The following is a 26,146-nucleotide window of genomic DNA, read 5'->3' as shown; positions in this document are numbered from 1 at the left end:
TGCGGTCTGTTTTACACGTGGCACCCGTGCAAGATCCAGACTGTGCAGCAACTGAAACCTCATGACCCGCAACAACAGAGAGCTCACGATCCGTAGGAACGTCGTGCATATGCTGTTCGGTTTCTGGCGCGGATCCAAGTAGATAAGCTGTGGCCAGGCAATACTCTGTGAAGTGACGAGGTACATTTTACACTGGGGCACAGTAAATACAGAGAACTGCCGAATTTGGGCAACTGTTAAACCGCGCACGAAAAGCCACTGCACTCGCCGTATGAGACTGTGTGGTGTGGATTCACAAGCACCTCTATTCTCGGTCCGTTCTTTTTTGAAGAGAATACAGCCAGACGGGCTGTGAGGCGTACTGGGGCGTCTGTCTGTACGTTGGCGAGACCTCCTTGTACAGCGCGTGGTTCCTAATCTGCACGACCACTCTTTGCACGCAGGATGGGGCAGCACTCCATGTCGCTCGTCCAGTGAGAGATCCGCTCAACTCAACGTTCCACGTACGTGTTAACTGCAGAGGTTTTACAGATCGTGGCCTGCAATATCACCCGATATGAATCCATGTGACTTGTGGCTAGGGGGGATATCTCACAGAACACGTTTACCAGAGACGTGTTCGGTTTCCACATGATCTGAAGGCCAATATGCAGGAAGACGTCGCCACCGGAACTGCTGTGAGCAGTTGATGACCGCGTTGTGTGCTGGACGCAGCCTCTAGTCGGCGTCTCCGGTGCGCATACTGAGCAAGCTGTGCGAGCAGAGGTTAATAGTAAAATCAAGTCTGTCTGACCGTTTCTGCCTACGTCCTGCTCTGAATCTCTTACACGTGGAATCATTTCTGTAGGTCTTTCTTGCATTCAGAGCGCCGTATTTGCACCTAATTGGAGATAATTCCTTTTTTTTTTTTTTTCAGCGTCAATAAGTTCCGCTTTAACGCATCTAGCAAGTTTTGCTGCCATACGATAATTTCAGCGAAAGTGGCTGTCTGTGAGGTTTAACACGATAAGGCAAGTACTAAAGCCAGCAACCGCGTGCGCTCGTGAGTGAGCCTAACTCACAGCGTGCAAATCGTCCAGACTACATTCACCCAGCAATTGAGAGCCCGAACACTTAGCAACTCTTAATAACAGTTAGATATAATTACAAAACTTTACGAAACTTTTTCTTATTGACACCCCACAAAATAAAGGAAGGAAAAAAGTGTACACTTTCGCTCTTCATCCTGTAAAATTTCAGCATCAAGTGTGACGTTTCAATTTATTACAACTCCACTCGCAACACATTCTTCAGACAGCATTCACACACACCACTGAATGTATCTGCACAATTATATCACTGTATGACACGTAGTTCAGGATATATGACGACATTTAAAAGTTACAGTTTTGTCATTGTCATTAGTCTATGGGTGGGTAATCCGTAACCAATAATACCAACGTGATGCGATTTTTGCGACTTTAGTTATAATGGTTTTACATGCTTGACGTCAAATATTTAATACCTATAAGGCAATCAGATGTTTGAAGTTGAAACTTCCTGGCAGATTAAAACTGTGTGCCGAACCGAAAAAAAGGGTTCAAATGGCTCTGAGCACTATGGGACTCAACTGCTGAGGTCATTAGTCCCCTAGAACTTAGAACTAGTTAAACCTAACTAACCTAAGGACATCACAAACATCCATGCCCGAGGCAGGATTCGAACCTGCGACCGTAGCGGTCTTGCGGTTCCAGACTGCAGCGCCTTTAACCGCACGGCCACTTCGGCCGGCTGCCGGACCGAGACTCGAACTCAGGACCTTTGCCTTTTGCGGGCAAACGCTCTACCAAACATGACTCACGCCCCGTCCTCACAGCTTTACTTCTCCCAGTACCTCGTCTCCTACCTTCCAAACTTTACAGAAGCTCTCCTGCGAACCTTGCAGAACTAGCACTTCTGAAAGAAAGGATATTGCGGAGACATGGCTTAGCCACAGCCTGGGGGATGTTTCCAGAATGAGATTTTCACTCTGCAGCGGTGTACGCTGATATGAAACTTCCTGGCAGATTAAAACTGTGTGCCGGACCGAGACTCGAGGACGGGGCGTGAGTCGTGTTTGGAAGAGCACTTGCCCTCGAAAGGAAAAGGTCCCGAGTTCGAGTCTCGGTCCGGCACACGCTTTTAATCTGCCAGGAAGTTTCATAACAGCGCACACTCCGCTGCAGAGTTAAAATCTCATTCTGGAAACGTTTGAAGTTGTTTGGCACACGGGAGGTCGATTATTGAAGGAATTGTGGGTGCAGTCACAGAAATCGTTACCGAGAGCACAGAAGATACGCTGGGTCAAACTAAGGAGCAAGCTGCCTTTACAAACGGATACACACAACAGACGGTTTGCTAGCCGTGAATGAAATAGGACCGTGCAACAAGTGTCAATTACAGCTTTGCGCGGGATTCATAGGATTTAAGAAAACATTTGATACAATTTCAACGCTAGAACTTCCATTAGACTTTAATCACGACTGGAAAACCTTGGAACTGAAACAGGAATCAGTACCTCTCACCAAATTTTCTTCTAGCAGCATTTTTTCAAATGTTTAGACTGCGGAAGAGGAGGTATGTGCATCAATGAAACACAACCGAACTGCCTACATTTTTCTAGCGACATTATACTGTTTACCTATAGTGCGGATGAACAATAACTGAAATAAGAAATTAATAGCGAAAGGTATGAAGGAGGTCTGAGAACAAGAGTAAAATAATACATAATCAACAAGCCGAAAGGAAATTTACGCAAACTGACTCTCAAATAACAAAATTAGTATATGTGGTTTTGTATTTAGCAAAGTTTAAGGCAAAGAAACAAAGAGAGGAGAGAGACATTATTTTTAGTACTTCAGTAAGAGTTGTCAGCGCTAAGATTTCCACACAACTCAATGAAAACCTTTAAAACAAGTGCGAACTGTCAGTTCTGAGTTACGGTGACGAGACATGTTTGAGACTGCGCGGGTCCTGGGCGCTGTTCAGCGAGATTTGGCAACTACTCGGTTAAACAGAAAACAAACAAATAGAGCGAAAGAGATGATTACGAACAAAATAAGAATCAAATGTACGTACACAGGGCATATAGAGGATGGTAGGTAGACCAAAGAAGTCATGTGTTTGATTCATGTATGTAAGAAAAAAATTCAGGCGGAGTCGTCATTAAAAGCGAATTGATAACATTAAACGTGTCAGGGAGAATAAGGATCCGAACAGTCGAAACCTATAAGCGTGGAGGAGTCTGGGAAAGCCCTCTGTGCAGCGGTGAATATCTAAACGTTGATGACGATAATTACTATTCTTCTGTTCAACAGATCTCAACCGTTTCTGAAAACAGCATTTAAGTTTACTTATTCTGTATTTCATCAGTAACTCCCTAACTGAAAACGTTAAGAGTATGAACACTGTACCAAAGTTTCCCGATCGTTGCTTGAAATAAAAACGTTGAAAACTTATTTCATTATTTTCAATAGGTTATGTAATGTTTTTAGTAGTGTCAGCTTTATGTGAAACTTCCTGTATGAAAATTATTACCTCAATTACACCCACAGCCACTGATTACTTACGTGTATGAGTCCGGATTGTAAACTCCACCGTGCTCACACCTGTACAAGCTGGGGTACAAGTTTTCGTCCTCGTCAGCGACGCAGATGTAGTATATGTTCGCGTTACCAGGGAACACGTTGGTCTCCCCCAGTCCGGTGCATTCGATCGGAAGGTTAGTGCACACATCGTCCGTCAGCTTTTTGCTGGAACAGAATATATGCTCCAATCAAACAATGAAAATAAGAAGTGATGTTGTGGACCAGTGCCGAGTAGTGAAATAGAAAAGTTGACGAGACTTTATTAATAATACTTCGTTATTCTTCGGTTTGTCTCACCAAAAGCATCGCTCAACCATTTCAGTTTTGCAACTGTCACAATTACATGTTGAACGTTAGCATTCACACTGCATATCTTCAGTATATTAGTATATTACGTTCCAAATCCGAAACTTCGACTTCTGGATTGACCTTTTTTCGGCGTTTCAATCCAGTGACTGATTTTAGAATCTCCTGAACTAATCAAGCATTGTAGAAATTGCAACAAGCGGTCTCCAGCACTTCATACTGTTATTGTTGTCAAGAGACATGAGGCTGTGTTTTCTACAGCGTTTGTAAATACTGCGAGTTGTACATATTTCAGTGCTGTATAATATATTAAAGCTGTTTCGAGAAAATCGTTAATTCTTCAGTTACTGAGTAAAATGTTATATATTTGTAAAACTAGTTACGTAACGTGTCAACAGTTAAGCCATACTTCGTCAGTTGTGCGCCATTGTGTGCCTTAAAGAAGAATGTCTCTTTAACGCGAAACACGTGATATTTGAAAATGAACTGATTTTCTTTAACATCTTAACAATTTTCTCCTCTTAATCTGATTTCACTTACTGATTATTGCTATTTATGCTGCCCAACAGAATTAAAGGATGTATTTTTCGTAACCCCTTAACTGAACGTTGGCTCATAATTTGTCTACAAACTTCCCCATTAATGGTGCAAATGCATGGCGTGTTTCTCGTAAGGACTGGTTATCTCCAGAGGGTAATAAATGAACTCTCAGGGGGTCATAAATCAATTAGCATAACTATAGATTTGCCACTGAACGTATATCTGCCCCTAAATGTATGCAACCCGTGTAAAAAAAACTTGTCCTCGTGCCGCCATTACCCTACTACTGAGGTAATGACTGAATGTTAATACAGCCTGCATATCAGATGTTTTGTTTGCTTACTGGTACCATCCACTGAACGTCTAGACGTGCGCTGCACATTGTTATTCGTGACCTTACATAGTTTAGTTCCAAAACAGCATCAAGGCAAAGTTTCGTTTAGAGCAATATTTTGTAAGTCCATTGGACTCAGAGGATCTTTATGTCTTACCTGCACAACGTTGTATTGGGATTGTAGGCGTACCCACTCTCACACTTTGCCCGTACAGACTCTTCTCCAACTGCAGGGCAGATGTGATAGGCGGTGCAGTCGTACGGGTCAGGAAACATGCCCAGGGCGTTGCACTGAATGGTCGAGGTGACCGTCTCGCAGGACGACGTGCCATTCACACAGGCTCCCTGTTGCTGGTTGCATTTCAGAGGCTCCTCGCATTCCTCCAGAACGATAGGGTCGAGAGTACCTCCCATGCAAAGCAGCACCTGTGGATTAAAATGTCTTAAATTTCTCCCATCCACTGTCGCAGAAGAACTTTCAAAAGCTGTGTTTCCACTCAGCGTAGTTTCCAGCCACCTTACGCTTGGAAATACGATTTAGTTTCCAGACACACAATTCAGAAAGCTTGGAACTATACCAGGTACACCAATGCCTCTTACACGACATATGAGGGCGCTGCAAACACTGTGTCTCACGCTGTGCGGGAAGTAAAAGGGGCGGTGTTGAGAGGTGCGCTCTCATCGCTGCGCACGTCACGGTCTGCTCATCGAACTGGGGCAGACGGAGTACCTCATTTTAGATACGAAAAATTTGTGAATCGTCTCCACAGTGCAAAACGAGTAGTTACACTCTTTCCAACCCTAATAACTCTTCCAGGGGTGAAATATCATTGGTACTCTCAACAATGTGTGCAGCAGCTGTGAAAACTTTGTTTTCGATACCATCATCGGTCGCTTTTTTTAATTTTTGCACGTCGCGTATATCGTTCCCTTACCCGCACCGTCATCGCTAGGAGCATAATGGGTGCCCTGCTCCAGCAGAATTTTCTTTTCCGTATACTAGCTAGCTTCGAAGATGACGAAGGGATTGAAAAACAGTATGTTGATATAAAACAAATTATTCGGATCGCTAAGGCAGACGAAATGTTAATTGTGTACAGAGACTGGAATTCAATGATAGTAAACTGAAGAAATGGAAAAATAGTAGGAGAACACGGACTGATGGACAGGAATAAGAGAGGAAACCGCCTGGTCAGATTTAATGATTGATAACACCTGGTTTCAGAATCACGAATGAAGATTGTATACGTATGAGACATCTGTAGATAGCAGAGGTTACATAAACGTGTAACAGACATTTAGAAACCAAGTTTCAACTGAAAAACACTTTCAGCATCAATTGTGGGCTCTGAAAACAGAGAAACGTATAAACAAGAGTAGAAATTCCTGCCTAGCACAAAAGGTAACGAATTTTATCGACGGCGGGGAAAATTTTAAAAATTCAGCAAATTAAGATGGCAAAAAGCAATAAAGACTACAAAAATGAGATTGATAGAAAATGCAAAACGGCTAAGCAGGAATGGATAGAGTAAAACTGCAAATCTCTAGAAACGTACACGACTAAGGGAAAGACAGATGCTACTTGCACGATAATTAAAGAGACCTCTGGAGTGGTGAAAAGCAGCTGTATGAATATTTACCGGTCAAACGGCAAGCCAGAACTAAGTAATGCAGCGAAAGTTGAAGGAACGGAGGAATATCTACAAGGGATGTCTATGCAAGGGAAATGAAGTTGAAGACAATATTGTAGAAGGAGAAGATGAAGAGGCTCTGAAACAAGACCTCTGGATTAGACGACATCATCTCAGAATTTAATGATTCCATGGGTGAGCCAGCTGTCAAAAAACTATTTCACCTGTTATATATGAACAGGTGAAATATCCTTCGACTTCAAGAATAATTTAATAATTCCTTTTGCTCAGGAGGTTAGTGCCGATAGACATGAGTACTATGGAACCATCGCATTAATAAGTCATGGCAGCAAAATACTAATACAAATTATCTACATGAAAATATAAAAAACTGATAGAAGCCAACCTTGCGAAAGGTCACTTTGATTTCCAGAGAAATACAGAAACACGCGGGAGAATACTGACTTTCCGACTTACTTTAAAAAAAGACACGTCTAGAGAAAGCGTTCGGCAGAGATGAGCTACAATTTTCTTTCGAACTCTGAAGTTAGAAGGAATAAAATACGGGGAGCGAGAAGCTACCTACAATTTGTTCAGAAACAAGACCATAGTCACAAGAATCGAAGGACAGGAAGCTGGTGCAGTAGATGAGAAAGGAGCGAGACACGATTGTAGCCCAGCACAAAGTTATTCGACTTGGACATTGAGCAAGGAGTGAAAGAAACGAAGGAGACATTTGGAAAAAGTGATTAGAATTCAGGAAGAAGAAATTAAAACTTTAAGGTTTACGGATGACGTTGTAATTCCGGCAGAGTCGACTAAGGACTTGGACGATCAGCCGAACAGGATGGATGGTCTTCAAAAGAGGTTATACGACAAGTATTAACACAATTGAAAGAAAGGCAAACGAATGTAGCCGAAATCAGTGAGGAAATGGTAAGTGAATTGAAGGAATGAGACAGCAAAAGTAGTAAAATTACTGACGATGGCCGAGGTAGGGAGGATACGAACAGCAGGTGTGCCACGTGGTGGGCGGCTGCGCCAGGTTTCTCGGTTGAGGATCCGCGGCGCAAACAGCCCCATCTCCCACAGATTCGCGACTGGCCTTAAATCCGGGGGGTTTGGCAGCCAGGGCAGTACGGCAGACCCACCCCGGTGCTCTTCGAAGCACTGCGAGCCTCGTAACACGCTGCACTGCCCTGATCGCAGGTGTGCCACTGTGGCCAGCAAAAAACGAATTGCACGTAGAGGTGGACACGGCCGCTAAGAATAGATGCATACTTGCGTTGACCCACTGTACCCTCCAGAATGGCCACATCACATAAGGAATACCCTCCCGCCTCGACTCTTCAGACTTGTTGGAGTGTGTTTGCTTTCAGACGTCTACGCCAACAGTTTGAAAACGTAGCGGATAGATCGCTCTGTTTCCGCATTACAACAACTGCAGTGTTTTTCGAGTCCGCCCGCCCCCCTCCCCCCCCCCCCCCACTCTCTCTCTCTCTCTCTCTCTCTCTCTCCACTCACATACCCTCCACTGCTAGCGGTACCATCCGCCGTCTGTGAGTGGTTATCGCACGTAGACGTCTGACATAAGCAGTGGACACGTTACTGTGACTGAACTGTTTAAAAGCAAGTTTCGACCTAGGCTATAGTGCACACATGTCGTAGCATTATGAAAACAAAATGTCATCGACATCAAGGCCCTATTTGCGCTACAAAGAAAAGAGTTCTTCTTGCCCAAACGTGGTCGAACTCTCCTGGTAGTTAGTTAATTAGTTAGTCTGCTACTTTTTCCTTAGACCGTATTCACGATAAAGGTTACGAGGCAATTTATAATTTTTCTCTAAAAGTAACTGTTTATTTCCACACAAGACTTCCTCTGTGATTTTGAACGAGTTGTTACTGAGAAATATAAGAAATCCACATGCGGAAACAGTTCTATTACGTGCCAGTCATTTCATTTCCATGGGTAGATTGCCAAGCAGGTTAATACCTACGTATTTCACCCCTTTCTGTGTCAAAATTAGATTCACTGGAGGGTGATGCAAAGAGTTTTCCCTCTTGTGTTGTACTTGTCAACGTCTCTGTTGCTTCGAACTAAGAAGGATTGTACAGTAGTACAATAGTCGCAGCTGCTGAAAGGCATGTCTCTAACATTTACGTGAGAGAACCCCACAAATAAGTCTAACTACCTTTCTTGTGCAATGTATACTTTTTGGGTGAGTATTTACTCCAGTATGATTAAACTAGGTTCATCGACGACATTGTAATTCTGTCAGAGACAGCAAAGGACCTGGAAGAGCAGCTGAACGGAATTGACACTGTCTTGAAAGGTGGATATAAGATGAACATCAACAAAAGCAAAACGAGGATAATGGAATGTAGTCGAATTAAATTGGGTGATGCTGCGGAAATTAGATTAGGAAATGAGACCCTTAAAGTAGTAAATGAGTTTTGCTATTTGGGGAGCAAAACAAGTGACTGGCAAAGACAAGGAAAGCGTTTCTGAAGAAGAGAAATTTGTTAACATCTAGTATAGATTTAAGTGTCAGTAAGTCGTTTCTGAAAGTATTTATATGGAGTGTACCCATGCATGGAAGTAAAACATGGACGATAAATAGTTTAGAAAAGAAGAGAACAGAAGCTTTCGAAATGTGGTGCTACAGAAAAATGCTGAAGATTAGATAGGTAGATCACATAACTAATGAGGAGGTATTGAATAAAGTTGGGGGGGGGGGGGGGAGAAGAGAAATTTGTGGCACAACTTGACTAGAAGAAGGGATTGCTTCGTAGGGCATATTCTGAGGCATCAAGGGATCACCAATTTAGTACTGGAAGGCAGCGTGGAGGGTAAAAATCGTAGAAGGAGACCAAGAGATGAACACACTAAGCAGATTCAGAAGTATGTAGGGTGCTGTAGGTACTGGGAGATGAAGGAGCTTGCACAGGATAGAGTAGCATGGAGAGCTGCATCAAACCAGTCTCTGGACTGAAGACCAACAACAATGATCACACTTTCGCTACTTGAGAGGGCCCCATGCAAAACAACTGACTGTAAGACAATGAAACATTTGTACGGACATGCGGAAAAAAATAAGGAATAAATCATTGAAAGAAACATATTTTAATTTCCACATGAGAAGGTAACATTTGATAATCACGTACCACGTTTACGTTCCAGGTTACTTATTGGGGCGATCGTCTTCATGAACGACAGTCTGGAACCGCACTAGAGGTTGCTCTAATGCTCCCCGAAACAACAGTGGACCGCTCAGTGTTCAGTTGTCCCGACGCAACACGTGCAGTGCTTGAAAATCGCGCATTGCGTCCAGCATTCTCAACCGTGGCAAGAGTAACTTCTCGAACAATTTGTGGCGCCATCGGCCGTCGGCCAAAGCCAGAAACGCCAGTGAATTCCAACTTGCAAACTATGTTTTTCAATTTCAGTGTGGAAGAGGACCTCTCCGTGCAGCAGCACTATTGCTGTTGTTTTGACGAGTAAAGTCCTGCTGATCTTGCCCGGACCCACGACAACTGACTGCAGCCGTGACGCACGCTGCTGCTCGCCACCGCTCCAGTACAGCCACCTAACGGCGAGTCGCGGCACTAACGCTACTAACAATGCAAATCCTGCTGCGCACAGTCTGAACATCATTGCTATCAAGTCGGCTTCCCATACGGCATACGACGTCAGCAACATTCACTGATATGAGACTAGGCTACGTGTAAGACACATCATCGCCCTCTTATCACAACAACAGGCGTGAACACAAATCGCCATGCCATAAGAGCTTGGCGGCGTGTGGTAGCCTGGACACAGAAAATGGGGCTACAGCAAACCGCTGACCAGGTATCGAGACAGTGCCGTCACTATCATTATCTGCAATAGTGCAGAACAAATGCCTTCTTGTCCACAGCTCGTGGTCGTGCGGTAGCGTTCTCGCTTCCCACGCCCGGGTTCCCGGGTTCGATTCCCGGCGGGGTCAGGGATTTTCTCTGGCTGGTGATGACTGGGTGTTGTGTGATGTCCTTAGGTTAGTTAGGTTTAAGCATTTCTAAGTTCTAGGGGACTGATGACCATAGATGTTAAGTCCCATAGTGCTCAGAGGCATTTGAACCATTTGAATGCCTTCTTATAAGAGACTATACTGATTATACATGTATACAATGTGCCATTGACTACTGGATAGTTAGGCAGCTTAAACGTGACATGTTTCAGCAGGTATCCTTCCAGACTGCGATTCTTATAAGGATGTAGGAGCTGGAAGACGCAGCTGTCTGCAGTAACAACGAAAAATCAACAAAATTACGCAAATCAGAGAAACATGCAAGTACGGCAAGGCATCTGACAAACGTTCTTACACACTTAGAGCATGACTATGATACACAGAAGTCGTCAGGACAAGAAGCAAACACAACAACAAAGACGAGTGTACAAAACAACACAATATCATCAACAACCAAAATCAAAGACAACTATTGTAGATGAAACCAGTACACTTTGTTCATAGCAGAAGTACTCATGACTGAAACAGACAAGAATCTGAGACTAAAACAACAGAAACAAACAGGAATGTTACGTCACCATGACAGGAATTACAAAGGACAAACAACATACTGAAAACATGCAGTTATCAGATAAACCAAGAACTGACGCATGGCATACCCGTCAGCAAACAACAGAAATAAACAAAACTGCTAAAAATACACCAATAAGAAACACAGACAACAAACACGACGTATTAGAGGACACAAACAACAGAGAACAAATAACAAAGGCAAACACGAGTACCACAGAAGCACTAACGACAGACACAAATGAGCAGACCAACATATTACAAAATTCGTACAGTAAACAGGAAGACAACAAAGGGACAACAATTGACTACAGGGACCTTGAGGAGGTTCTACGCTGAAGCAGGCTCGAAAACAGGAGATGTATTTCAATCTGCCCTACGGTTAGTAGCACGACTTAATGAACCAGAAGGAAATAAAATGTGTCACCCTGCTATGGAACAGACTGATCGCATGGTCCTACAAACATAAACCTCCCAACTGAGAAACGAGAGCTCTGTAGACTCCTGGAGGGGGAGGGGGGGGGGCACGGAAGCAAGCGGCTTTGGACCTAAACAGCGTTTACAAGGACTTAGTGACAGAAGTAAGAGAAGTACAATGGTTAGTGCAGGAGTAAGCAAGCTGATGGACGAAGCACAGGCGGGTGTCGCTTGTTTACAGGAAGCCTACACGCGTGACGGTAGAATACCTGGTGTGCCAACACAACGCATGACAATTACAGGGGTAAAGGACGCAAAAGCAGCTATAGTGGTAACACAAACAGGAATTACAGAGACAAAAATAACATAACTATGTGTTCAACACCTTGTAACAGCAGATATTACACTGGGAAGGGAGTCATGGACAGTCGCATATACGCACGATAGCAGCTTTCTTCATGGACAAAAGACTACTCATAGTCGCGGACATGAATGCACGCTCAGCACTCTGGCACGCTGATAGGACAGATGCCAAAGAACAGGTAATAACGGACATTGGAAACGAGAGCAGCCTTTTTGTGCCCAATAACGCAAGGCAAGCCCCGACACACCGTGGAACTGCCGGAGGTATCAGTAACATAGACATTCCATAAGCAAATGGAACATCTGTAACACACATCAGTGACTGACAAGTAGATGACAGAGCAACACACAGTGATCGCAATGCAATAATCGTGCACAAGACTACACGAATAAAGACACACACATTCACTCTACAACAGCCACGATTGCTGCTAAACAAGGCAAACTGGCAGACACTAAAATACGCTATAGCAGAATTGCCCCTACACACCACCTGAGTAAGTACTGATTTCAGAACACACATATTACCTAATCTATTACAGAGGGAAGGCGAAACAAAGACTGCGCTTTGTTGGCAGAACACTTAGAAGATGCGACAGACCCACTAAAGAGACAGCCTACATTACACTTTTCCGTCCTCTGCTCGAATATTGCTGCACGGTGTGGGATCCTTACCATGTAGGATTGACGGAGGACATCGAAAAAGTGCAAAGAAGGCAGCCCGTTTCGTGTTATCGCGCAATAGGGGTGAGTACCAATGACATGATGCGCGAGTTGGGATGGCAGTCACTGAAACAAAGGCGGTTTTCTTTGGGGCGAGATCTATTTACGAAATTTCAATCACCAACGTTCTCTTCCGAATGCTAAAATATTTTGTTGACGCCCACCTACGTAGGGAGAAATGATCACTGTGGTGTCACCGCCAGACACCACATTTGCTAGGTGGTAGCTTAAATCGGCCGCGGTCCATTTAGTACATGTCGGACCCGCGTATCGCCACTGTGTGATCGCAGACCGAGCGCCACCACAAGGCAGGTCTCGAGATACGGACGAGCACTCGACCCCAGTTGTACGGACGACATTGCTAGCGACAATACGGACGAAGCCTTCCTCTCATTTGCCGAGAGACAGTTAGAATAGCCTTCTGCTAAGTCCATGGCTACGACCTAGCAAGGCGCCATTAGCCTTACCTAGTTTGAGAGTTATCGTATAAATGTCTCAAGAAAAACGTTGTAAACCAACAAAGAATAAAGTTAAGTATATTCCAAAGCCACGTATTTTCTTGATAGCAGTCATAACGTATCCTGTTCCAGACTTGACGCCAGTCGGCGTGTGTGTACGCGTGCCTTTCGGCTCCCTTCTCAATGTGGCGTAGCTAGCTTGTTACGCCACAACAATCACCATAATAAAATAAGAGAAATCAGAGCTCGAACGGAAAGATTTAGATGTTCCTTTTTCCCACGTGCCGTTGGAGAGTGGAATGGTAGAGAAGTAGTGTGAAAATGGTTCGATGAGCCCCCTGCCAGGCACACACGTGTGAATTACGGAATAACCACGTTGATGTATGTGTAGATATCGATGTAGAACTCAAATCGCTGCAAACCCACAAATCAATAACAGGCATAAACAAAAGAACACCGTGGTCGGCATTATTAACAAAACTAAGGGAGGACTGGAGAGATAAAAGGCTATGCTACCAACGAGCATAGGCAACACAAAAAAAGAAGCCAGGCTTCGACAACATCTTGCAGTCAAAAGAGGAATTACAAAATACAAAGCTGGACCATTAGGGCAGCTTTGTCAGGACCAACTTGCAGAATAAGACAAGGGGAGAGCCCTTCAAAACACAAACTGAGAGAACAGAAACCTCGATGGTAATAAAGCGACCAGACGGTACAATTGCGCAGGGCTGGAGATGCACGGCAGACTACCCGCTAAACACGCTGAAACCAGAGGATGACCCTTCGCAATATATAAACCTAGGCAAACGGACATCGACTACTCCACTACTCCTTTCGCTCGTGGGGAGACTGCAGTGCCAACAACGAAACTTAACGAGAAGGAAGCTGCGGGCCCAGACAGAAACGATTGAAACTGCTCTACCACAGATCGTCTCCTACCTGACGGACTTACTTAATGACTCCTTACCCACTCGTTGGGACACGGTCAATGCAGTGATTATGAAAAAACCAAAAGAGAAGGACGCAATAAACCCAAAGTCGTATAGACCGATATGTCTCCTGAATCTAGCCATGGAAGGTCCAGGAGCGGTCACTGCGGGACAAACTACAGCCACAGGGGGAGACTCCGGTCTTCGGGCCACACAAGTAAAGTAAAGAGAGCTTTAGACGTAACTCAGAGCACACAGGACAGATCTGTGGTGGCAATATTGATTGGTGTACCTGGAGTTTTTGACAACCTTTGGTGGCCTGAGCTATTCGCAAAGTTAAGACAGATGCAAATCCCGATAGCTTAATCCAACAGTTTCCTCGACTACTGCAGAGATAGAGGTGCAGAATGGCGAGCGGGTCATCGAATAATCGCCAAGAAAATCGCCAAAGGTTGCCCACAGGGGTGGACCCACATTCCGCAACGTTGCCGTTGAGCCGCTGAGAGGCGGCGGAGTAGAGGGGGCAGCAGCGAACTCCGCTGGTTGGCTCGTAGTGGTGTCGGGAAACTCCAGACGACTCTTAGAACAGAAGATTATGCGGCTGCTCGTAGGCATTAATAAATGAGCAGTAAACTTATTACTCCAGCTAATAAAACGGTGTACTTACTACTGAAAGGCGAACTTCAAAGAAAGTCCAGCATCAAGCCAAGTAACACAACCTTGTAACGCAAAAGAGTGACAAGATATCTAGGTTTACACATCGGCGTCAAAATGAAGTTCTGAAATTCACAGAACATATAAGACTTACAACTGACAAAGCAATGAAAATAATACATAAATTAGCAAGACTAAACACCACTAAATATAGACTACCCCTAGAGACAATACGTTCGTATCATATCGCATTATTGGAAGCTATTGTATGCTTTGCAGCGAGTTCCTTGGCTCATCGAATGAGGCCTGAAACACATAAAATCACTGTGAGGCGTGGCCAGAGAAGTGATGTGCTCAGGATGTCGGCGGCCATCGGCGGAGGCGCTGTGCGTGGTAGTGGGAGTGTGTGCCACTCCGTCTAAGAGCAGCAGCGTACTGGTCGAAGAAAGGCAGGTGCGACAAGGTATTCGAAATTATACGAGGGGAGATCACTGGAAGGCGCCAACTAAATCGCTGGCGAAATGGTACCTCACAGAGAATGAGATTGTCAGCCGCTGTGACCGAGCGGTTCTAGACGCTTCAGTCCGGAACCGCGCTGCTGCTACGGTCGCAGGTTCGAATCCTGCCTCGGGCATTAGATTAGATTAGTTTTCGTTCCATAGATCCGTGCTGAGGAGATTCTCGTGGATGTGGAACATGTCTTTCATTTTTTAGCTGAAATTACAATACCAATAGTATGAATATATACAATACATCATTTGTTTCTATTAAAAAATTCGTCAATGGAGTAGAAGGAGTTGGCCACTAGTAAGTCTTTCAGGCTCCTTTTAAACTGATCTTTATTTGTAACTAAATTTTTTATGTTTACTGGCAAATTATTGAAGATGAGTGTTCCTGAGTAGTGGACCCCTTTTTCAACTAAAGTAAGTGCTTTTAAGTCCTTGTGCAGATCATTCTTGTTCCTGGTATTGTATGTATGAACTGAGCTGTTTGTTGGAAATAGAGATATATTATTTAGAACAAATTTCATTAATGAGTAAATATACTGAGAGGCAGTAGTTAGTATACCCAGTTCTTTGAAGAGGTTTCTACAGGACGTCCGTGAATTTACTCCACAAATAATACGTATTACACGCTTTTGGACTCTGAAAACTTTTGTTTGACTTGAAGAGTTACTCCAAATTATTATACCATATGACATTATGGAATGAAAGTAGGCAAAGTATGCAAGCTTTTTCATTTTTATGTCGCCTATGTCTGCTAACACTCGAATTGCAAATACAGATTTGTTAAGGCGTTTCTGCAGTTCTGTGGTGTGCTCTTCCCAACTGAATTTATTATCAAGTTGTAATCCCAGGAATTTAAGACTGTCAACCTCTTCTATCTGCTCTTCTTTGTATTTTATGCATATGCCGGGTGGAAACCTCTTACAGGTTCTGAATTGCATATAGTGAGTCTTTTCGAAGTTTAATGTCAGTGAGTTGGCTTTAAACCATTTATTAATATCCATGAAAATATCATTAGCAGATCTTTCTAGAACTACACTTGACATACTATTAATACCAATACTTGTGTCATCTGCAAACAAAACGAACTCTGCTTCTGGCAGTGTAACTGATGAGAGATCATTAATGTACACAAGAAAAAGCAATGGCCCTAAGATGGATCCCTGTGGGACACCACATGTAATTTCTTCCCATTCTGATGATGACTGATGACTTAATTCACTAGTCTCTTGCACTGACACCCTTTGTTTCCTGTTAGTGAGGTATGACTTGAACCATTTTGCAGCACTGCCCATGACACCATAGAATTCTACTTTACTTAAAAGGATATTGTGGTTCACACAATCAAATGCCTTTGACAAATCACAGGAAATACCTGCTGCTTGTAATTTGTTATTTAATGAATTAAGTACATTTTCACTGTAGGTGTAAATAGCCTTCTCGATATCAGAACCCTTCAGAAATCCAAACTGTGTTCTTGATAATATGTTATTTCTGGTCAGATGGTTGAGCAGCTGCCTGTACATTACTTTTTCTAAAATTTTAGAGAATGCTGGCAAAAGTGAAATCGGTCTGTAGTTTGATGGTATCTCTTTATCCCCTTTCTTGAATAGAGGCTTAACATCTGCATATTTTAGCCAGTCAGGAAATATCCCAGTTATAATTGACTGGTTACACAAGTAACTTAGAATTGTGCTAAACTCACAAGAACATGCCTTAATTAACTTTGTTGATATTTCATCGTACCCACTAGAATGCTTTGTTTTTAAAGATTTTATTATGGACGTTATTTCTTTTGGTGAAGTGAGCGATATATTCATGTACTTGAAGCTATTTGTGAAGGCTAGTTTCAGATAATCAAGGGCATTATTTACTGATCCTGAAAGTCCCATTCTATCAGTAACGGATATAAAGTACTTGTTAAATAGATTTGCCACACTATGCCCATCAGTTACTAATGTGTCGTCTACCCTTAGTGCTATTTGCTCCTGTTCCTTTCTGGTTCTACCAGTCTGCTCTTTCACTATATCCCATATTGTTTTTATTTTGTTCCCTGACATTGCTATCTTCTTCTCGCAGTGCATTTGTTTAGATGTCTGAATTACGTTTTTTAATGTTTTACAGTATTCCTTGTATTTAGCTAAATCATCAGCATTGGAGCTATTCTTGGTCGACAGATACATTTTCCTTTTTGTCTTACGGGAAATCTTTATTCCTTGTGTAATCCATGGTTTTATTATAGACTTCTGTTTAATTTGAGTAACTTTTAGAGGAAAACAGTTTTCAAACACGGTACTGACATTGTTCATGAATGTGTTATATTTTTTATTCATGTCACGAGCACTATAAACATCTTTCCAGTTCATATCTTTGAGCAGTTTTCTAAAACACTTAATTTTTGGTTGATTGACTACTCTCCTGTACTCAGATTTAGCAGTCTTGATAATCTGCTTAGAATTTACATCTAAAACAAGGAGCTGCATGTCATGATCTGATAGTCCATTTATAACAGGTTTTATGATATGATTTTGTTCCTTTGATTTGTCTATAAAAATGTTATCAATGGCTGTCCTTGAGGATTTAGTGATCCTAGTTGGAAAGTTTACAGTGTGAGTTAGATTGAAAGACAACATTACTAACTGCAGTGAATGTTTACTGGAAGATTGCATTAGAAAATCTGTATTAAAGTCACCAGCAATCAAAATTTCTTTGTTTCTTCCTGTTAAATAACCCTAAAGAGCTTCTAGATGATCTAAGAATAGATTATAATTTCCTGCAGGTGCTCGGTAAATAGTTATTATTATATAGGATCTGTTATGGAACTCTACTTCTGTCGCACATGCTTCTAGATGCTGCTCTAAACAGAATTTATTAATGTCAATGTTCTTGAATTTATGGCAGTTTTTGATAAATGTGGCAACTCCTCCTCCATCCATATCCACTCTGCAGAAGTAGGAAGCTAGCTTAAATCCTGAAATGTCTAACATATCTATATCAGTGGTCACTTGATGTTCAGAGAGGCAGATTATGTCAATTTGGTTAGATGAATTCATTTCATCGATACAAATGAGTAGTTCATCAACTTTATTTCTAAGTCCCGGAATGTTCTGGTGTAATAAAGATAATTGATACTGCATACTAATGGGATTGTAACTGCTTTGGCGAAGATGAACTGGCAGTTTCTGATTACTTTCTGTTAAACACTGTTTAAATGGAGGCTGTATGATAAAATCTGACTCCTGTTCATCTGTTTTCTCAAACTGAGTGTGTCTGCCAATCTCTCTTAAAACTCGTTTTCTTTCCCCCTTCCCTATCCTAAAAAAGGCATCCCTCTGACACCTGTGACCACTGGTATTTTACCACTTGAGACAGTGTCCCCCCTTAAGTTTTCTGCAATCAACCCAGACAGTTTTCCCTTCCCTTTCCTATTGAGGTGAAGGCCATGCCTAGTGTAGTCCCACCTATCGATAGCATCCACAGGAATCAAACCAATATGGGACCCTATATCCGTCCTAAGCAGCCACTCCAACTCCAAGTTCACCCTCCCTACGGAAGAGTTCAAATGAGGCCGATCATGGCGTCTCAACACAGACACAAATCCCACACTCGTATGCTTCGTTGCTGATGCTATCTTCACCGGGTCACTCTCTATGGAATATTCAGAGTCTCTGCCAATGCTATTTCCCAGACCACCCACTATAACCACGGCATCCTCCTTTGTGAAATCCTTGCATAAAGCACCTACATCCTCTGTTACCTGACCCAGATCTGCACTAGGCTTGAAAAAGTTTGTGACCTGGTACTCTGGACCTAGATTTTCCTGCAGTAGTTGGCCAACACCTCTACCATGGGAACTACCTAACAACAGAACTTTCTTTCTCTCTACAAATTTCCCTACCTTTTTCAAGTCCTTGAAAGCTTGTTGTGCCCTTTCTACAGCTTCAGCTACATGAGCCTCATCCGATTCTGACTGAGGCAACAGGTCAAATCTATTTTCAAGATTTATGACAAAGCTGTCTGATGCTCTCCTTTGCCTGTTCCCCCTATTACCTGTTGCCACTTCCCACCTCTGTGCACCCTTCTCCCTCTTTAACCTGTCCAGATCCTCCCTTGCCTTGTCTAGGTCAGCTTGAAGAGCTGCAATTTTCCCTTCCTGTTCCAGTATTTTCCTATCTCTACTGCAGATCCTACAATACCACTGGTGAGCCTCACTTATGTCCCCATTTCCCACGCCACTACATTCGCCCCAATGAAAGAAACTGCAGCACCCATCACACCACACCCCGGAACTAACGATCCTACGGCATGTCACACACTTCTCACTCATGGTAAAAACAGAAATCGTATAAGCTGATTTAAGTAGTGACTAAAACGTAAACAAAGGACCCTAGAAACTATTTAGGCAGATATAAATAAATTGAAAGAGTACTGAATAAAAAAAAAACTGGTGATTACATATAACTCACTGTTTACTTACGATACGCGCGCGTGAAATTAAGCCTAAAATCCGTGCTATAGGCGCGAGAAGGAAAATAAACTTCTTACCCCGTTTAATCTTCTTTAACACTTCACTAACACTTCAACTAATGTAACAACACTTATATTATATTTATACCAACTGGAAGCGTTTATCTATAAGTTTAATTCACTGCTTACTTACGATTCGCGCGCGTGAAATTAGGCCTAGGATTCGTGCTACATGCGCGAGAAGAAAAATACGCTTCTTAGCCCGTTTAATCTTATTTTATACTTCACTAACACTTCCACTAATTCAACAACACTTATATTTATAACACCTGTACACGTTTAAAAACAGCTTAATAACAACGCTTTTTATAATTATTTAGTGCAGCAAATACTCGAAGATTCCGCGTCGGCGCAGTGTTGCCAACCAGTGGCATGGATGTGTGTAATGTCCTTAGGTTAGTTAGGTTTAAGTAGTTCTAAATCTAGGGGACTGATGACCTCGGACGTTAAGTCCCATAGTGCTTAGAGCCATTTGAACCATTTTACACATAAATTACCAAATGAGAATCAAAAATGTGCTTTGCACGCTATCTCGAATGAGACAGGTTCGATGATTTGCCGATCCCTCACAGCCGAGATAGCTAGGTGGTGGGATCTCTAACACAAATGTACCTACTTTCCTATTATCTTTTATTTCTCCTTCTTTTTATGTAAGATTCTCGTTATTTAAAAAAAAATCCGAATTTATAATATGTCATAAAGTGATAGTATGTCATAATCTCTTTCCAGCTTCCTAAATTTTTTTCTCCTATTCATAAATCGTTATTTTTAAAAATTTTATTTTTAGCTACTTTTAAGTCTATATGTATTTAAAGTTGCATTATTATTAGTTCCTACTACAAATAACAAATATCAAGTAAGTTGCACATTCTGTACATCTGCAATTTCAAAAATACGACCTGTCATAGTAACTAGGTGGCAGCAAATAAACAAATAAAAAATTCCCATACGGCAAATACTTTTTCCGTCTACCTTGGCTCAAATTGCGGAATTTTAATTACAACCGGTTCCTACTGTTCCATAAAACATCCGTGAATGAAAATATGCAAAATATGTTAAATTACTGACTTCTGGATCCCCAAAGTGGCAGTTATTCTTATGGCAAAAGTAGCCGAACCTGGACATCTTAGTAGCTCTCTTACACAGATTTCCAGTATAAGGCGAGACTCTACCCTAAACCTTCCATTTTGTTGCAAAAAAGAGGCTATTTACTATCTATGGAGTGTTTACTCTTAGATCCCAAAACGATTTGTCTGTTCTAGAATTACACATAAGTCTAAGAAAAATTTGGACTGTGTGAGGAGCTGTGGCACACCGACAGTTGCCAAAGTGGTCCAGACGGCAACAAGCACTTTTGGAAAGACACAAAATGGAAACAAAAATTTGCACAGTTTCATTTTGTTCAATTACGCCAAAGAAAAAAAGAAAAAAAGATACTTTTGTGTCTTGTAGAAGCAGTTTCTCAGTTCATTAGGGGATGTTTGAAGACTCAAGAAAGCAGGAGTTCTTCATCATCCTCCCAGATGAAGAGCTGGTTAACTAAAGACCAACGACGACGGGTCAGGCAGTCCACAAGATGATGCCCAGAGAGGGAAGAAGGCTGCCCTGAGGTTCAAAGTAGAACAATAAGATGCCTTAAAGGAGGAAGAAGAGAAACCGTATGGTGCTAGTGAATTTTAATGGGTATGTGTCTCTAACTGGCATTTATTTTTCAATTAAATTTTAAAATTCATTTTCCCATAAGTTTGTTTTTCTAAGTTCAATGTCAACTTTTTTATACCACATACTAACCAGTCTCAATGAAATTTTGGCAGGAAGCAGTGTTGAGGTATTTCCATACTTCTCTGCATTAATATTATCGAAAATATTGTTTGTCTATTTTATTAGCACGTTTATGTGCCGATAATTACAGAAAATTTAAATTTAAAAAGTGAAAAAATCTGAGAACCAATTAATATCATTTCTCGTTAAATGAATGGACAGAACTGTTGAGCAATGCCTTGTGAATATATCTAAAAAATCTGGAATGTGAAAATTGACATCTTAATGCCTCAAGGTGGTTTCCAAAACTTTCATTAAAATCATATTAAAAATTTAAAACTCATAAACCAGTGAAGGCCTCGACTTGAAAGCTTGGGTATTACTACAGCATTACGTGAGAGAAGTGATTTTAAATTTCGGTTGAAATAGGAAAAGTAGGAGAAAAGTAAATTTTTGGGTGTAATCTCCCCTTAAGTTTCCGTCAGTATAGCAACTGAACAACTCGAATTTTCTACACAGTTCGTTACGTCTTGTCGATGTTGTATTGGGATATTTTTTACTGTGCAAAACTGACTGAGCTGTTAATAAAATCCTCTCGGGCTTGCAGCCGCGTCAGGTGGTTACAATCCGACGAGCTTTCGATAGAGCTCTGTTCGGCGATTGTCACGTGAGCAGACGGCCGCCGCGCTGCAGGCTGTGACGTCACGGGCGCTCTCCCAGTCTCCAACTGTGACAATGTTTTCGCCCCGCGTCCGGCGTGCCCTCCTCAACCTAGTGATAGCCTGGTCCCAGTCTTAGCCGAGCTGCGAACCGCAGCCCTCGTTGACGGAAATTTCAGATATTTTTGCTTTGGCGGCTTCTTTTATGACGCTATCCCAAAATCCCTTCGTCCTCGTAATGACAGATGTTTCGTCGAGTAGCATTCGGTGTCAACTTTGTAAAGCGTGTTCGGCCACGGCTGACTTTTCAGGATAAACATAGGCTTAAGGACCTCTCGTGTAGCCGGCCGGAGTGGCCGAGCGGTGCTAGGCGCTACAGTCTGGAGCCGCGCGACAGCTACGGTCGCAGGTTCGAATCCTGCCTCGGGCATGGATGTGTGTGATGTCCTTGGGTTAGTTAGGTTTAAGTAGTTCTAAGTTCTAGGGGACTGATGACCTCAGAAGTCCCATAGTGCTCAGAGCCATTTTTGAACCATTTTTGAACCTCTCGTGTTGCGTCCAGCGTGGCTGCACAGTGCGTACTGTTTAGCCGACGTAGCTTTAGCCATACTGAGATGGTACTTACTCCGTGCATTCGAAGCCCTACACCGTCCTTCACAGGGCTCATACCTGTCGTACTTTTGCTGGTTCAAAATGGTTCAAATGGCTCTGAGCACTATGGGACTCAACTGCTGAGGTCATTAGTCCCCTAGAACTTAGAACTAATTAAACCTAACTAACCTAAGGACATCACAAACATCCATGCCCGAGGCAGGATTCGAACCTGCGACCGTAGCGGTCTTGCGGTTCCAGACTGCAGCGCCTTTAACCGCACGGCCACTGCGGCCGGCACTTTTGCTGGCGTCCTGAACACCGATGAGATGTCTCTCTCTTCAGAAGCCGGCTAATCTAGTAAGCCAAGAACGCGAGTTTCTTGTTCCCTTCTTCGGTGGCTTTTCTCCCGCGCGTCTCACCAGAAATAGCCTGTGATACCTGGTGGTCATTGTGGCCCTTTGCCAGGAAGACTTTTCGGAGTCGCCTTATTTCTATTGGCAGACGTTCAGCGTCCGAGACGACCAGACGACCAGAACGCCACGCTGTTTTGCTGGCTGGTGGTTGCCGAGAACGTGCAGATACCGATCCGTGAGTGTAGGTTTGCTGTAGACACCGCGGCTGTGGTGTCCGGCGGTTTTCTGGCGGACGGGTACTCGGACTGAGCGCAGTGCGCCACCTGTCTCTACTTGCACAGTGAACCTAAGGTGGTCGTGAATACCGTTCGGGTATTCCAAGAATTCTGCCGGTATTTCACGTCCGTAGTGTCAGACGATAAAGGTGTCGTCGAGGTAGCGATAAAAGCAACTAGGCTTCTCCGTAGCCGTGTCCAAAGTGGTGCCTTCATATTTCCCCACAGAAACGTTGGCTACGGACGGAGCTGACGGACTGTCATCGCCGCACCGTCCAGCTGATCGAAATACTGGCCGCCGCACGGGAAACGCGACGACGTCGACGTGTCCCTGAACAGTGGCACTATAAATGAGGCAGAAGACCCGTACAGCCTTTGACAGGAGCGCGCGTAAACAGGGAGACAACATCAAAATGTTTTTAGAAAATCGACACCGAATTCTTTTCGACGAAAGATCTGTCATTACGAGGGCGAAGAGATTTTGGGACAGTGTCAAAAAAGAAGTGATAGGAATGACAATGTCTGAAAACTTTATTAACGATGACGGTGGTTTGCAGCCGAGCACATCCCGGTACTCGGCCGTGGCGAGGCGGAAGCGGGCGCGGGGCGAAAACACGTCACATGCGGCCAGGAAGCGAGCACCGGCGACGTCGCTGCCGGCAGCGCGGTCGTCTGCCGGACAGAGCTCGGTCGACAGCTCGTGGGGTTGTGACCACCTCGTGCAGCTGGGAGCCCGAGGAGATTTCATTATTTCATACCGCCGCGAGACCACGCATTCGTACCTGCCTGAGTTGTGTTTCCAATAGTGGGTTACGGCTCGGGAGTCTGGGCACACAGGCTCGCGAGGGTTGTGCCCGCCATGACAGTGACAAGGGTTCACAGAAATATGATGCTCAGATCTGTGGGGGCCTATAGAACATGTCCAGGGGGAGCCCTATTAGTCATAATGGGGCTCTACCCCCTGGACATTAAAATTAGAGAGCAGGCTGCGTGGTTCTGGGTGAAGAAAGGGAACATCACGAAGACAGAAATATTAGGCACTGGGGCTGGGGATAAGGGTGAGATACTGCAAAAGGGCGAGCAATTGTGGCAATAACTATGGGAGGCGGATGAAACGTGGCGTAGAACTTTTGAATTTCTTCCAAGCGTTAGAGAACGACTGAAAATGAGATACTTTGAACCCACTGGAGGACTGATCCATTTTCTCACTGGACATGGGCCATACCCGACATATTTATGTCCTTTCGGGAAAAGGGCGACACCCGCGAGTGAATGTGGTGAATCGGAGGGTACCCCCGATCATCTGATCTACGAGTGCCTCCTTTTCAATGCCGTTGCTTCCACATTACGTGACCAATTACTTGACCGTGACACATACCAACTACTGAGACAAGAACACACTTTTCAAACTCTCAATAAACTAGCAGACGAGGTATCACGGGAAGTGTTAAAGGAATACCTGAGGGACATAAATTAACGTAAAAATTGAGGCATACCGAATACTGAATGCACGCCCTACTACTATACCGCCTGCGCGTGGATAGACCGACTTTCTCGCAGTGTGGAATCCGCCACGTACAGGACTAGGGGGAGTGGGGACCAATATCGCTAATACTAGACAAAGCACCAGACTTGACTTAGGTTAGAACTAGTCAGTAGGACTTAGATTAGAAAATTAGCTATTAGGAACCCGCAGCGAATAATATCTTAGCCTGCCCAGTGTCAGGGGCACGCCCATCGGAATTAGCTCGATGGGGAAGGCACTGAAGTAGGTTTATATTTTTCTGACACAACTGTGACGCTGCAGGCAGTAGAGTTTTAGTTAAGAGATTATACATTAAATACTACTAATAATAATAGTAGGAATTTAGCTGCCCGTTGTCATTAGTTATAGCTGTAGCTCACAAATTAATTTAACCTATAATTAGCTGCATTTGATGTTTTGAACAAATTAGGATCCACTAATCATATAAGGAAGTGGGTTATGTTGTATTATTATTATTATTATTATTATTGAAATAATTTTAAAAAAACACGTAGTTTAGTGTTTCGTCTGTGGACGGACAAGCAGAGCGAAGCTCACCTTGGTGCAGTTATCGGCGCAGACGGTCTGTCCCGCGCCGGAGCTGTCGCATTCGCTGTAGTCGCCCTGCTGAGCGGGCAGCAGCCAGCGGGCCAGCAGCGGCCGGGGCTGCGGGGGCGGCGGAGGCGGCGGGGGCAGCGGGCGGCGCGGGGGCGCTCCTCCGGAGGCGGCGTCGGCGGCAGCCAGCACCTGGCGAGACGGCGAGCGCAACACTCAGACACTGGCACTGCCTACGTCGCTAAAGTCTGGAACGGTCGCACCGCCAGGAGCTCAACCGTCCCATTTACAAACAGCTGCGGGTTACCCAGAATCTGATTTTGAGTATTTCTTATAATTATGGACGGAACTCGGAAATTTAAAACGCTGTCACAATCCACTCATCAAGAGGTTCGTGCTGTTTCGAAGGTTTAACACTGTGTCAAGTACATGGTCGTTATATATAAAGTGCAGCTACTCTCAGAGATCCAATGTGGGCTGTAATTACCTCATGGCAGCGAAACTTGGTAGATATTCTAATGAGTTAATACGGAACGGATGTACACTGGAACAAAATTAGTTCCAATTTTGGCCACCAGGTGCAAATCAGTAGCTGTGATTCAAGAAAGACCTATAGAATCGTTTCCGTATGTAATGGATGAGTAACGGGGCGTGGGCAGAAAAGTAGAACAAGTGAGGAGGGCAGAATGTTGATTTTATTATTAACGGCTGTTTAGGCAATTCGTACAGTATGAGCACCTTAGAAATCGACGAGATGGTGCATCCATAAGACGACGTGATCGAGAGCTGCTCGCAGCAGTTCCGAGGGCAACGTCTTCCCCTACACTGGCCTTCAGCCAGTGTAGAGGAGGAGT

The 26,146-nt window shown here is 43.6% G+C and overlaps 1 protein-coding gene across 1 annotated transcript; it reads right to left on the bottom strand.

The window, feature by feature from the left end:
• Positions 1 to 3,583: 3,583 nt before the first annotated feature.
• On the bottom strand, positions 3,584 to 25,414 carry LOC126482245 (uncharacterized). Its single transcript, XM_050106224.1, has 3 exons — positions 25,296 to 25,414; positions 4,943 to 5,211; positions 3,584 to 3,770 (listed from the first exon to the last, which is right to left on the bottom strand). Exons 2-3 carry the CDS (start codon positions 5,197 to 5,199, stop codon positions 3,584 to 3,586), a joined length of 444 nt encoding a protein of 147 aa, XP_049962181.1. The 5' UTR covers positions 5,200 to 5,211; positions 25,296 to 25,414.
• Positions 25,415 to 26,146: the final 732 nt, after the last annotated feature.

The sequence above is a fragment of the Schistocerca serialis genome, chromosome 5, assembly GCF_023864345.2.
Source record: "Schistocerca serialis cubense isolate TAMUIC-IGC-003099 chromosome 5, iqSchSeri2.2, whole genome shotgun sequence".
Lineage (NCBI taxonomy): Eukaryota > Metazoa > Arthropoda > Insecta > Orthoptera > Acrididae > Schistocerca > Schistocerca serialis.
Note: the sequence above shows the minus strand (reverse complement) of the source record. Positions and strands in the feature narration are given on the sequence as shown.

What these genes read in the sequence shown, in the direction of transcription:
- LOC126482245 (XM_050106224.1), bottom strand. Translation starts at nt 5,199, where the DNA reads ATGGGAGGTACTCTCGACCCTATCGTTCTGGAGGAATGCGAGGAGCCT. An exon ending in CCCAATACAACGTTGTGCAG is followed by an intron (nt 3,771 to 4,942) that starts GTAAGACATAAA and finishes ATTCTGTTCCAG; the next exon opens with CAAAAAGCTGACGGACGATG.